This window comes from Puma concolor, chromosome B3, assembly GCF_028749965.1.
Source record: "Puma concolor isolate L17-30 chromosome B3, mPumCon1.1.hap2, whole genome shotgun sequence".
NCBI classification, from domain to species: Eukaryota; Metazoa; Chordata; class Mammalia; order Carnivora; family Felidae; genus Puma; species Puma concolor.
In genome coordinates, this window is record NC_141672.1 from 36,004,051 (window position 1) to 36,018,475 (window position 14,425).

The 14,425-nt window shown below is 37.6% G+C and overlaps 1 protein-coding gene across 1 annotated transcript; it reads right to left on the reverse strand.

The window, feature by feature from the left end:
• Window positions 1-674: 674 nt before the first annotated feature.
• Window positions 675-13,295, reverse strand: CCDC196 (coiled-coil domain containing 196). Its single transcript, XM_025919979.2, has 10 exons — window positions 13,231-13,295; window positions 12,980-13,132; window positions 11,610-11,706; window positions 10,870-10,920; window positions 8,862-8,939; window positions 8,572-8,655; window positions 7,993-8,052; window positions 7,468-7,609; window positions 1,064-1,122; window positions 675-874 (listed from the first exon to the last, which is right to left on the reverse strand). Exons 1-10 carry the CDS (start codon window positions 13,278-13,280, stop codon window positions 755-757), a joined length of 894 nt encoding a protein of 297 aa, XP_025775764.2. The 5' UTR covers window positions 13,281-13,295; the 3' UTR covers window positions 675-754.
• Window positions 13,296-14,425: the final 1,130 nt, after the last annotated feature.

Below are 14,425 nucleotides of genomic sequence, written 5' to 3' on the forward strand. Positions count from 1 at the left end.
GCTCAATATATGAAGAAAGGTAGATACAGTGAAAAAGGAGACTAGAGACATAGGCAGAAGGTAAATCATTATATGGTCTATGAAGGAGTTTGTACTTTATACTAAAGTCAATGGAAAACCAGTAGGAAAAAGACATGATCTCATTCCTCTTTTAGAAGAGACAGCTTCAGGTGCTGTGGAAGATAGAATAGAGGAACTAGAGAGGGGAAACCAATTAAGAGCCATGCTAATCTAGGCCGGAAAGAGGGCCTGAACTAAAACAGTTAGGTAGAAGATAAGAAGGTAGGAGATATTAAAGGAAAAGATAACGAGGAGGCAGAATGGAGGCAGATAACTAGGAGGCAAACTAGGACAGTTGGACATGATAGACGAGAGAGTAAAAAAACTGTAAGGCTTATAATTTTCCTTATTTTGTATGTACTTTTGCTCATATGTTACTGATGGATCTGTGCAGAATGAAACATTTCAGAAGTGGAGAGGAACAGCCTTTCATGGACTTGTTAACAACATACAATGTGGTTTGAACCTAGTCATTTCAAAATCAAAAGCTATCAAAATAATCAGGGACTATTTTACAATCCCTAAATGACTAAATTCCTGACATGCTTAAGGTCAAACATCTAACTAGCATTTCCACCCAATTTAGTGGGGACAGAATAAACTGCATTAAAACAAAGGTTTGAGAGATTTTAATTAACACAAATGGCTGTGCCTCGTCTTTAAATCTGTCCAAAGCAAACGGAGTGAAAGCCTTCTAATCCTTCAGAGCTTCATCTGGCAGTGACCTCAGAAAAAAGATCCTCCCTCCTACATCATCAAACTGATTTCCTTTAGCTCTTTGTTGTTCTGTGTAGGTTTTTGATCCCAGAATTCTCTACAACATAGAAGGGCGGGGTGGGGGGAATCCAAAAAACAATTAAAACATCAAGTGCCCTGGCACCCACTTTACAAATCTCCTAAAAATATTAAATTAGAATGTACTTTAACAAATAAATTCTAAAAATCTACAACCACTATCTATGCAAGCCTTTAAAATAATTTTGAAAATGAAACTAGTTCTTACCACATTAGATTCGTTTTTGCTGGTAGTTAATCTGCTGGTAGTTGTAGTGTTCACAGTACCTGGTGGGAAACATTAGGAAAATGGGAGCTTTCTTTGAGGAAAAAAACCCAACAAAACAAAACCTGGTTTTATTTTGAGTTGTAAGGCTACTAACATTCATCACACATCACATATCATTGCATCACTGTAGAATGACTCTGGCATTAGCATTAATGTGGATTTTGTAATTGTGTTAGAAAACAACTTGAAACAGTATTTTTAGGTGGGGACAAAAAAAGGAGGCAGACAGAATGACAGGCATAGGCTGAGATGAAGAAGAGAGCCAATAAAAAGTGGGGCGGGGGGAAGAATTGTGGGGCGTTTAAGTAGGCTCTGTAGTGAGTCTGTCCTAGGTTAGGGTTGCCAGGATACCCAGTTAAGTTTGGATTTCAATAAACACTAAATATTTTTAGTATAAGCACGTTCCATGAAATATTTGGAACATGCTTATACTAAAACATTAATTATTTATCTGCAATTCAAACTTAACTGAACATCCTCTATTTGCTAAATATGACAACCCTATCCTAATAATCCTGCTGAGTTTCCTAAGTGTGTGATATTACAAACTTTGGAAGCTATTGTCACTCATTGAAATAATCATAATATTAATAAAGGTACAGTTTATTTTTTTCAACCTTCAAAATTTATTTTTAGGAAGGAAGAATTTTATTCTCCCCTGGACTTCTGTGGGGTTTTATAGGAAGCGAAAAAATGACTTCGATTCAAAATTAACTTCATAACCTACTATAGGTAGTAGTAGTAACTATAGTAACTACTATGTAGTACTACTGTAACAGAAACCTAACTTTGACATTCAAAGTTCGAGTTGGGTTGCCTGGGTGGCTCAGTAAGTTAAATGTCTGACCCTTGATTTTGGCTCAGGGTCATAGGATTGAGCCCTGAGTTGGGCTCATGCTGAGCATGTAGCCTACTTAAGATTCTCTCTCTCACTCTACCTCTGCCCCTCTCCCCCCACTTGTGTGAGTCCTCTCTATAAAACAAAACAAAACAAAATAAAGTAAAATAACAAAATCCACAAAAGGTTCAAGTTGCCTCAAAGCTTTAAAAAGCCCATATTTAGGGGTGCCTGGTTGGCTCAGTTGGTTAAGCTTCCTTCCGACTTTTGAGGTTGGCTCAGTCAATATCTCATGGCTCCTGAGTTCGAGCCCAATGTCAGGTTCTGCACTCACAGCAGGGAGCCTGCTTGGAATTCTCTCTATATCCCTCTCTCTCTGCCTCTACCTTGCTTGCGCTCTCTCTCTTTCTTAAAATAAATAAACAAACCTAAAAACATATTTACCAAGGACCCAGATTTGAGCTGTGGGTTTCTGACTCTGTTTTCCAGCATTTTAGCTTAACATTATTTGGCAGCACTTACTGGAGTATATGTCAGCCATCAGGAAGAGTAATACTAAAGTGAAGTAAAGGTTAAAGCCAGGAAGAATGACTTGCTTTAAGAACAGAGAGAGTTATAGAATAAATAAGGTCTCAAGAGTATTCATTTCCCACCTCACTGGGCTTTCATCTGAATTTATAAGTGTAGCAAAATATTCACATCCAACCTTCAGCCTCTTCTCAAAAGAACTCAAGGAAATGCCAAGAGTATGAGTTCAGTGGGGAGAGGAGGTGGAGGGGAGGAGAGAAAAGAAGTCTGTCAGAATCAAATGTCTTATCGTCAGTTATATTATTGCTGAAGATAAACTTCCTCTTTAAACTACCAGCAGGCATGATGGAAAAGTCAGCTGAATTGAAAGATTATTTCATGCCTGTGCTCTCTAAGATACATGGCTGCCAAAGACCACGAACTGTTCTCTTGACTCTACAGAGGCTGGGGAAGGACTGTTCCATAGCCTGGGTCAAATTGTAATTTTACACTGGTGGGAAAGCAAATCCCTTTACATGTGACCCATGTCCATAAGGACTTCACTCGGTCTAAAATGTTTTTCTCTTCTATAAGCCTAGGCGAGGCGGAATGCCAAACAGATTAGATTGACAAAGGTAATGCTATATATAACCAGGGCCTCAAGAGGGTTTGCAAGTATGGATTGCGTAAAGTACAACAAACTAATATTAACACAAGATTGTATCTTGCCAACCAAATAGATCACACCACTGCAACACAGCCAACCAGCACAGAGGACAGTTCATGTGGGAGGAGGGATTCTTGGCCAAGAGTAGTGGGAGAAACCTTTTTTCTATTTGGAAATGCCTAGAACAGAAGGGCCTATACCCTGATTTGCTGGGAGGTGTGTCCAAAATGACACTTCATCCTTTAAGACAGGTTTGTGAAATTTAATTCTTTTGAAACTAGAGGAAAATGAACTGTATCTAGGAACAGTATTAAGGACTTAAACTTCAAAAAATCAACACCGTGTACAATTGCCCAACTCATTTTATAATTCAGTGTCCCAATTACCTGAATTTTCTGTGGTGGAAAGAAACAGTATTAGATAGGGATTGTGGAGGAAGTGGACAGTGGATGTATTTGGAATGGAGGGAACTCTAGTTCAAGGCATAGAATAATAGGTAAGGATTGCACAGCAGAATATGGAGTTTATTAAGGTCTAATCAAGGCTGCCAGTAATACACCTCAGTGCAGAGCATGGAAGAAAACATCAATAGTTTTTTTTTTCATTTGATATATAAATGTAGCACATTTTGTCCTAAGAGTAATAGAAGGCCAATTTCTCTGACGATATTTCAGGTTTCCTGAATTACCACTATTTGTGGACTAGAAGCCTGGATGTAATTGGTGCCACCTACTGGGTTAAATGAAGAATTACAAACTGTGAACCTATTTTGAACTGTTTTCCTTTACTACTAAACAAATTACCCTTAGGGAGTATGAGTCTTCATTGGGACGATTACATATTAAAAAGTTGATAAGTTCAGATTTAAATCATACCTTTTAGATGTGGAAGGGTCATGAGATATCATATGCTTTAACACTGGCATTTTCTGCACATTTTAGGAGATGAACTTTGGAGATGGAGTCAGAAGCCTGGCTTTTCTGAACTAGTTTTTTGTCCTATGATACCTACCCTAGAGAGTTATTGTGAGCATTACCCAAAACCACATGTTTTCAATATGCTCTATAATATGTTTTGACTGTCTTAGGCAAAGAAAAAACTGAAACTAAATGACTTGCCTGGGTTATTTAACTGTTTAGCCTCAGAATAAGGCCTGTGGCTCATATATCTGACTGTAAAACCAGAGCTTTTCTATTAAAGTACTGTTTCCAGAAATTTGATGGTGGGATGATTTTGAGTGGCAACTGAAATAAATTTAGGAGGTGCTAGAACACAGCATTAAATACTATATAAATCACAGTGAAAAAATCACTCCCTTTTCAGTTCTTCAAACTCGATTGCATCAAGGAGAAATTTTCGGTTTGGTGCAGGTTTGCTTTAAAACTCCCTACACCATGCTAATCTCACTTCCTAATAAAGATAAAACGGACCTCAGGCTTTAGCATCTGGTTAGAACATTAAAATCTTGTTTTCAGTATACTTATTAAGTTTACTTTCTATTATGGAAAACTATTATTGGTTTTCCACTTAAAATAGGAATTTTGGGGCGCTTAGATGGTTCAGTAGGTTGAGCCTCAGACTCTTGATTTACAGCTCAGGTCATAAACTTGTGGCTTGTAGTTTCGGTGTAGGGCCAGGTTCCGTGCTGGCAGCGAAGAGTCTGCTTGGGATTCTTTCTCTGTCACTCCCCTTTCCCCTCTCCCTTCCCTGCCTCCTCCACTCTATGCATGCGTGCACTCTCTTAAATAAATAAACTTAAAAAAATAATAAAACAGTAATATTAACTTTATTTTCCAGGAATGCATTAGGAAATTAAGGAAGCCAATCTAAACAGAACATACTGAATAAAAAATAGACTAAGGGAATTTGGGAAACACTGAGCATGACTAAACCGTATCACATCACTGTTGATAATGTTATCTTAACATAATTACTTTAAAAATCCCTCTATGAAGAAAACTAATGCTTCTTTTGTTCTTTTTTCAATAATCAAACAAAGAAGTCAACATAAAATCTAGGACTCAGATTTCAGATCCCCTTAGGCTCAAATAAACCCAAAGATTTTGTGTTATGTGGGTGTTAGAAAATGAAACTGGCCTATAATCAGTGTTCAGTGAATGCACAATCAGTAAGACAGAGCAGTAATGGGTCACACATGCCTGTAGCTACTTTCATTTGTGGTAACTGGAAATTTAGTGCCCTATCACTTAATTCTCCAGAAGCATAAAGAGGAGATAAGAGAAAAGAGGGTACGATCTGTGGGCTGCCCTAGTCCAAAGTTCAAAGATTCAACGTTCTGCAAGGAAGGAAAAAAAAAAAAATCTCCATAGGGTGATTGAATCAAATGGAACCCTTCACTATTTACTAATCTTGACTTGATTTGAATCTGGAGCTAAAAGATTTTAAACTCCTTACTCTAAGATCCTTTGAAATGACCTTCAGCTAATTTTAAAGTAAAACAAGAATCTGTCCTTCTCATACCCTCTTCTCCTCCATCTTTTAAATTTATAACTTGATGACTTTATATTGCTTCTGATTGTATTCTAGGTTCTTATTGGAGAAGAAAATCTCAAGCTTTCTGTTTCCAATTCTTATCAAGCAATAGTTAAAAGAAAAAATATAAGTAGAACACGGGTTAAAGCATGGGTAGTAGATCCAGCCATCTAGATTTTGTAAATTTTATCTATGGGCCAAGTCAGACTAATAGTGTGCTGTGCACATGGACCAAATCATCTTGAACTGACCCATTGCTTTTTAAAAATTTCAGATTGATAATTTTTTTTATTATATTGTGCCAACAAAGATAAGAAACAGGCTAGGAAATTTAGATTCTGAATTCACCTTAGAAATATTGTTGAGGACATTAGCTACTATAACATATGTAGAGTATCCCATCTCCATGGAAGAGAAATTTCTCTCTGGTCTCAGTACTAGTAAAATCTATATTTCTCCTGAGCAATTGGTTTATTATTATTTTGTGGACAATGTAAACCCATGTTTCTTTTTCTGGGAAATCCAGAACCAAGTTTGAAGCCTGCTTCTACCAACTACATATAATACTTTCATCATGTATTTTCATGTATTTACCTGGCTTCAACTTATTTTCTCTTTGATTTGATTTACTCATATATTTATTTAATCTTATGTGCTCTGTGTGATTTTATCAGCTGTTCAAGCCCTTAATAGAATAAGATTGAGAAGAAATTAGAGATATACATACTGATACCAATACTAATAAAACATTGTCATCCCCTAACCATGATTTCTCACTGCATGTGTCTTTTTTAAAATAGAATTCAGATTCCACACAGGAGCATCTGTACTAAGTATTTTCCCATTCTTAAGTAGACTGGTATATTCATGGGGAGTAATTTTATTATCTTGTATATGAATATATGTAATTCACAATTACATATATTCCGTACGTTCTTTTGTATATATTACATGTTATACGTAATTAATTAAAAAATATATAATTTAAATTATAAAAATAATTTAAATTAAAAAATAGAGTTCAGATTCATAGATCCCTGAAAATTTAAGAACCTTTTCTCCTGTCCCTCAGGAGCTATTCTTTTATTTTTATTAAAAAAATTTTTTTAAGTGTATTCCCTTTTGAGAGAGAGAGACAGAGCACGAGCAGGGGAGGGGTAGAGAGATTGAGAGGGAGACACAGAATCTGAAGCAGGCTCCAGGCTCTGAGCTGTCAGGACAGAGCCCAACACGGATCTCAAACTCACAAACCATGAGATCATGACTGGAGCCGAAGTTGGACACTTAACTGACTGAGCCACCCAGCCGCCCCCATTCTTTTCTTTTTCTTTTTTTTTTTATGGTAAAATCAGTTACTGTTTTCTCTAATGATGCCATAAATTCTTTGGGAGGGGGGAGGAAACACTGAAAATCTCAGAGAAAAATCTGGATTGGCAAAACTCACACCCATTGTCAGATGGCTATCTCTTTGGCCTTCTGTTCTGAAATAGCAGAGTCTATTCCAACAAGATTCATGAGATCAAACTACAATAATTCCTAGGAAAATGGAGGAAGTGGGGAGGAAACTAATGTTATCAGGTGTCAACTATGTATCAACTACATATACTAAGTACATAATATGTAATTTAGTCTTTACAAAAGAAAATTCATTTTCTCCAGAGGAATCCTTACTTTACCAGAGCTTCTGAGAAATAATAATGATAGTTATAAAACTTATTATGTCACTACTAACATTTAATTTACTGTGTGCCAGGCATTGTGGTAATCACTTTGCAAGGAATGGAATTTTCAATGTAAAATAAAATAAAACCTCCACATGTATACCGATACTTTACCTACCTCGAGACCCAGGAAGATTAAAATATGCTTGCTTTGGCTCCAAATTCTGCTGTAAGTTCAGTGACAATTTCAGGTCATTGGCCTTCTGGTAGTTCTTCAAGGCTTCAATTCTCAACTCAATCATTTTGCCATTAAAGCCATTCTACAGGAGAACATTTTCAGAGCTACACATATAGTATTGGCTTCTCTAAACCACCTGTTACTTGAAACCTTTTTACTCAGAAGTTTAAAATGATCCCATCATGCTCAGTCTTTAAAGTTGGGCAGAAAGTATTTGTGATTCCCCCCACCCCCATTTCAAATAGAACAAAATCAAGACTAAAGGAAAAAAAATGTATTTATCTTAAGTTATTCAAGGTGAAGCTGGAGATAGGTTTCCACAGCAATCTCGCCATGGAACATTTCTTTTAGCAGGATAATTGGTAATCCAGAGGAGGGCATAGGGATTACTATTATGAAACTAAAAGACGTTGTATTATTTGAGTGAAACTGTATCCCATGTCCAACCTTGGAAGATCTTAGTACCTGAAGGATGTTGGCTTGTTCCTGATACCTGACCCATTCCATTTTCCTCTGTGGCTTTTCCTGGTGGAAGAAAGAGCTTCTGGGTGACAAAATAAATTGAGATCAGAAATCAGCATTCTCAAAATGCTGCAAAGACTTCATAGCCAAAGTATGCTGTCATAGATTCACTAATAAATTGGTTTCAACTGCACAGTCCTTCTAGTAGCCCTCATCGGTACAATCCATGCTCTAAAAGCTAAAAGCTAAATGAATAGAATCAATTTTTACGAATAAATTTGTTGTGAGAAGATTAGATACAAGCATAATATCCCTAAATAAATGTTCAAAAACAAATTAGCTATTATTTTGACATCACATAGTTATTGTGGAGTTACATTGTTGGTATAGTTTCTCCCACTTTGCCCTCGTTAACGTTATTTCCCCTAAACTTGCAATGCTACTCTGATTCAAATATAATATCCCAAAGGAACCACATCTCCTATAAAACTTGTATCAGTTTCAGGAGCATACTAATACATTATTAAAAATTTCCATTCTATCACCTCTAAAAGCCCCTACCATTCAGAAAGATCACACTACCTTCTTTTTCTCTTTCACTTTCTCTGCACATGATGTCTCCAGTTCATTCTTGCTCTTCCTAGGTGAGGAGGGGGTTTTGGGAACCTGGTATAAAAGAAGAGAGCTAAAGGAAGAGAAGGTCCCGGGAAAGAAGTACAATGTCTCAGCCAACAGTAAATCCAACACACATATGCTCAAGGCTCAGATCCCGCCTATTTGCCTGCCCAAATTAGCCCTGATTGTCAACAGGCTGTTTCCAGCAGCGTGGCATCAACAACCCTGAAATTCTAAGTAACATGTAGTCCACTTGCCTTCCCCTCCTGCAAGTCTGCTTTGTTTTTTATCTGCGGTGCTTTTTGTTGATCACCAAGTTCTTCTGTGTCGAATGTCTGTAGAGACACGTTTTGGCAAAGCTTTAAATTAGTGGGAATTAGTGAGGGAAGTGGAAAACCAATATAAGTCAAGGTTTTTTGGTTTCTGCCAGTCAGGAAACTGTCAGGGTTCGACCAGAAAAGTGTACTACCAAATGGGGTTCAGAATGGAACAAGTCCTTCTATTTGGTCTCTTTAGTGTAACTTATAACAATAAAACCTACTAACTGTACCCTTATTATAAGCCATCAGTACTGTAAGCTACTTGCACATGTCTTTACTTATTTACAATATGCTACTACATTACAAACATTCTCATTTAAGCCTCACAGGACTATTTTTACTTCCATCTTTTCCAAAGAGGAAAAGATATTTGAAGAGGCTAAGTCATTTGTTTAGGGTCACACAGCTACAAAAGTACAGAGCTGGAATTTGAAGCAGATCTTGTGAACCCTGAAGCTTATGTTCTTAGCCCCTGACCATACTGTTTTTCTCTCTCCACTTTCTGCTGTCTAAAACTATGGGTAGGGAAAGCCAATCACAAGCTAACATACAGGGACATCCCTTTTAAAATCTTTTGGGAGCTTTGAAGAAGCTGGATTTTCATAGACGAATTGTGCTGGCATGGCTCTTATCACAAGGACTCAAAAACAGAAGAACTAAAACTGACAATTCACAGAACTGATTTGTAGCTACCTCTGAGAAGTAGGAGCAGATCTCAGGTCAAGATGCAAGACTTGATGGTATCCTGATTATTTGTGGAAAGTTAATATGAAAAAAGCAGTCAGAGATCACACTACACACTGTTTATATCACAAGACACAATCTATTCTTCTGGTCTTCTAGTCTGTGAAAAAGCACTCAAATCCCAACGACTTAGACTACAAAGGAACATCCACTCCCACCTGGTTTCCCAGCAAAAGGCCCTACTGTTATATATTAGGCAACGCCATGATTGTTGCAAAATCATAGGAGAATTAGAATTAGGTATTTATTAATTCATTCATCCAACTTACATTTATTGTCTACTATGTTCTAAGCATTGTGCTACATGCTAAGGATTCAGAGATGAACAAAGCAATCAAGAAACTGGAGGAGCTTGTATTCCAGAGGGGGTCAGGGAGATAAGAAACAAGTATAATCATAATTAATAATAATAATAATAATAATAATAAAATAAAAATAATAAGTTTAATTATAAAAAGTGCTATGGAGGACATGAATAGAGTTATGTAATAGAAAGTAAGGCAGGGGTGCCCTATTTTATTTATTTATTAAAAAAATTTTTTTTTTAACGTTTGTTTATTTTTGAGAGAGAGAGAGGGAGGAAGGGCCAGAGAGAGAGGGAGACACAGAATCTGAAGCAGACTCCAGGCTCCAAGCTGTCAGCACAGAGCCCAATACAGGGCTGGAACTCAGGGACCACGAGATCATGACCTGAGCCAAAGTCGGACCCCCAACCGACCGAGCCACCCAGGCGCCCCGGGGTGCCCTATTTTAGATAGAGTGAACAAGGAGGACCTCCCTGAGGAGGTGACATTTAAGCAGAGACCTGAAGCATGAATATGAGCCAACCAAAAGAAATAGTATTATAGGCCAGGGTAAAGCAAAAGCCTTGAGATAGGAAGAGTCTGGGCATGTTTGAGAATCCATAAGGAGGCCCGTGTGGGTTGCATAGAAAGTAAGGAAGGGGAAGACTTCTGTGAGAAGAGAGAGGCAGCCACATTATGCCACAATAAGGAGCAGCTATAAATGGTTTCCATAAGAATAACGACGTGATTTGATTATTTCAAAAATGTCACTCTGGCTGCTGTGCGAAGGATGGAATGGAAGGAGGCAAGGATGGAAGCCGGGACGTGACAAAATGAGAATGGGGACCAGAGGAGAGGGTAGTTCTTTGCATTAGGGCCTGTAAGACAATTCTATCAAGAGATCCTTAGAGGCACACCTTGTTCCATAGCATCTCCATTTCCTTCCGAAGCGTCTTGTTTTTCCTTTCCTGTTGGGGGTGGAGAGGAAACCAAACAAACAGAAACGTGTTTGTCCAGTCATTAAAGTGAAATTGGAAGAAATTATAAATAATGAGGGGAAAGGGATGGGGACACAGGTATAAAACAAACCATAAAGGAAGGCAATAAATAGACCTAGCTCAAAATCCAGGAACATGAGAGATGAGTTTGATGATGATGATAATAAAAAAATAATAATGATTTTTAATAATAACTATAATTATGGTAATTATAGTATGATATCAACAGAAATGTGTTCCTCACACAACACTTAAGATGTTCTGATCGTACAGAAGTTTCTCTGGGGCTTAGACCACTAATTTATAATTTTTAAGATCCTTTACCTTGTTGTTTTTTTAATTATGAGTCTCCTGAAGCAAACTATTTCTTTTATTTTACTTTGGTATTTTCTATTCTTTCTGAAATGTGAAGGGTTAATATGCTTGTATTACTAACCCCTGAATGAAAAGTTTTTAAGAGTCAAAAAGAAATAGAATTTTTGCTACCAAGTCTTGAATTTGCCCAACATTTCATCTAACCCCTTTCTAGATGAAGGAGATAGGAGTATTGGAGCCTCAGATGCTAGAGATGAACTGTCTTTCCTTCCACATCTGATGGTAGTAATTGAGTTGAGCCCTGTTCAGGAGGCAATTCCCTGAAATGCCCACCAACCTCTTACCAGATTCTGCTTCATCTCCTCTGCTTCCTTAATGAGCTCCATGACTGAGGATTCTTCACTCCCCTTCCCTGCCATGATCTGCCTCATGATCTGTAGACTAGAATGAAAAGACATCACAAAACATAATACTTCCTAAAGGGTAGTATTAATACTCTGCAAGCAGTCAGAAAGTGTTCTGTCAAGGGAGAGAGATGGGTGCCGAAGTCATAGGAATTACAGAATTCCTTCCGGACATAGTAGCTCTCTATAGGATGATTTTATTCCCAATCGACATTTGCCTCAGCTATGTGCTCTAAAATGAATTCTGTGTCCAAAAATGCTCAAAACTTAGGCCTCCAACAGCCAGTGAGACTCTTCTTTACTCCTTTAGAAAAATATTTTGGTGTATGGGTTTTGGGGTAGAAAGGGTGTTTTGCCCCTGTGAAGAAGGAGTTCATAGAATCTGTTGTCTTCAGCATAAATCCAAGAATTATGTCCTACCCCATCTCTGTTGGTATTGCTTCTCCATGTGAAAGACATTTGAGTTAGTTGGGGAAACCACTTATATCCTTATGGTAGCTCTCAGAGAATCCAAGTCATCAAGAAGTTTCTAACAAAATCTGAATCAATACCAAGTGAGTCAAAGACTCTCTATTCTTTAAAAACATTAATTTATGCTTATGTTTATGGTACTTTTCCCTCCTTAATTATAAGCAGCGAAGCAAGCCTTTGTGTTCTCTTGCCCTGAGAGACGTTTATTTCTGCATTGTAAGCAGCTGGTGCTTGATCACAACTTTCTGCCTGGCTTTTGCTCTCCAAAAGTCGGGGCTCCCTGAGATGCTTACTGTAAGGGTAGAGAATGAAGGTAGATCCATTAAGGTGAGATTCTTTGAGACTGGAAAGGAAACAAAGTTGGTGGGTCCCAAGAACAGTGAGTGCTCTAGTTAAGAGTTGAGACCTTATCTGCCTAGCATATTAAAGAGGCCAGACCTCCAGAAGACTCCTAGGCCCAGAAAATTTTTCTATTTCACTGCTTTGCATGGGAAGAGCAGAGTCATCTACCCTAAAGTCATTCCACAAATATGTATAAGGAGCTATCAGTGTAACCATGATAGACTGACGATACTAAAGGCTCTTCTCTGTTTCTCTGATGGGCATCCTAGGGAAGAAGGGTGATAACTGTAGCTCCTTGAGATGAGGGCTGAGTCATATGTAATTTTACTAAAAGTGAATAAAAGATTACTTGCCACTGATTTGTGGCTACAAATTCTTTATCTATTATAGCTAAATGTCTAAACCTTTTTAAAAATGTAAATAATCATTGTTAATCCTATGGATTAAAGTTCTCCAGCTTTTTCCCCTCTAGGAAATCCTGAGTAGGGAGCCCTTACCTTCTCTGTTTTTCTTCCAAGTTAGACATCAACTTCTGGAATAAGAGATTGTTCTTATCTTCAAGAGGTTTTAGGATCTCTAGCAGTTCCTGCTTCCTTAGCTTTAAGTCCTCATACAATTCCTTCAAGTAGTTGTCATCTATTTTGGAACATCTGTGGGAAGAATAATATCTGTCTTTAGCCTAGGTTAATAATAGAGACTCTCCTTTCCCTTCTGGATAGTTACCACTTGGCATCTGTTCAAGGCTCACCTTACTTTTGAGGGCAAGTAAGATCCTGAAGGGTTTGAACCACTTGTCATCTTGAAGGGAAATTTCTACTCTAAGAATAGAGATGTCTTCTTGAAAATACGTGCCTTCTTGTTCCATTCAGTTAGGTCATCATTTTTCTGCTGCTGTTCTTGAAATGTCTGTTGCATTGGACTGGTTTTTAGCTGCAGCTTGAGTCACAATGGCCCTAAGACCACAGAATCAACAGGTGTTTTAAGTAACTCCAACATCAGAGACAGCTTGTTGACTGAAAATACTGTTAGATACATCTGATCAATTCTTTCCTTAGGTTTAACCAATGCCCAAAGTTTTATCCTGAAGTCTTTGATTGAATAGGGCAGAGAATCAGAACACATCTATATTATGGAATTCCTAGAAAACAGTGGCTGGTCAAAAATAACTCACTAACACCACCTTCCATGCCAAGTAACCTCCATTAAATGTCTACTACATACTGTCCAGATTCTGTGAGTAAGGAAAATATAAATACAGAGCATCTACCTTCTGAGGGTCTTAGGAGAAGAGAAAAACCTCTAAGAGACATTTTTGAAAAATAAAGGCCAAACTGGCAAATATAAGCTATGGATATAATAGTGAGCAATATATGAGCTAACTATCATTATTTTCCTATCTTCAAAACTTGATATACTACAGGGCAAGAGAGAATAATACTGGACACATAGCAAGAGACATAATTTGTGAAAAATCCATACTATCGGTATGTCCTTCCACAGCCAGGCTTTTTCCTGAGAGACTGCAAATTTACACTTACTTCCAGATTCTGATTCGGCCTCCATTTTTCTTCCCTTGCTAGAACCACACTTCTCCTAGACTAAGATTTTCTGTCTTCATCTATGTAACTTAGTGAGCAGAAAATAACCCAAAGAGTCACACATTTGTTTCTTCAAGCCCTTTATTTTTTTTTATTTTTTATTTTTTTCTTCAAGCCCTTTAAACACAGCTTTAGGGCAATATTTTTAGTGATGTTCTCAAATATGAATTAAGTCATGTCAATTTCAAGTATTGACTGAGCATTTCTGGGCATCTTCTATGGGCATCCTCCAGAGTAACTTAACCTCTTTGTGTTTTGGGAAACCTTAAAGGCAGAATATTGTAGTGGAAATAACACAAGATTTAGTTCGTCGATCTTGGTTTGAATCTTGGCTTCACTGTGAGA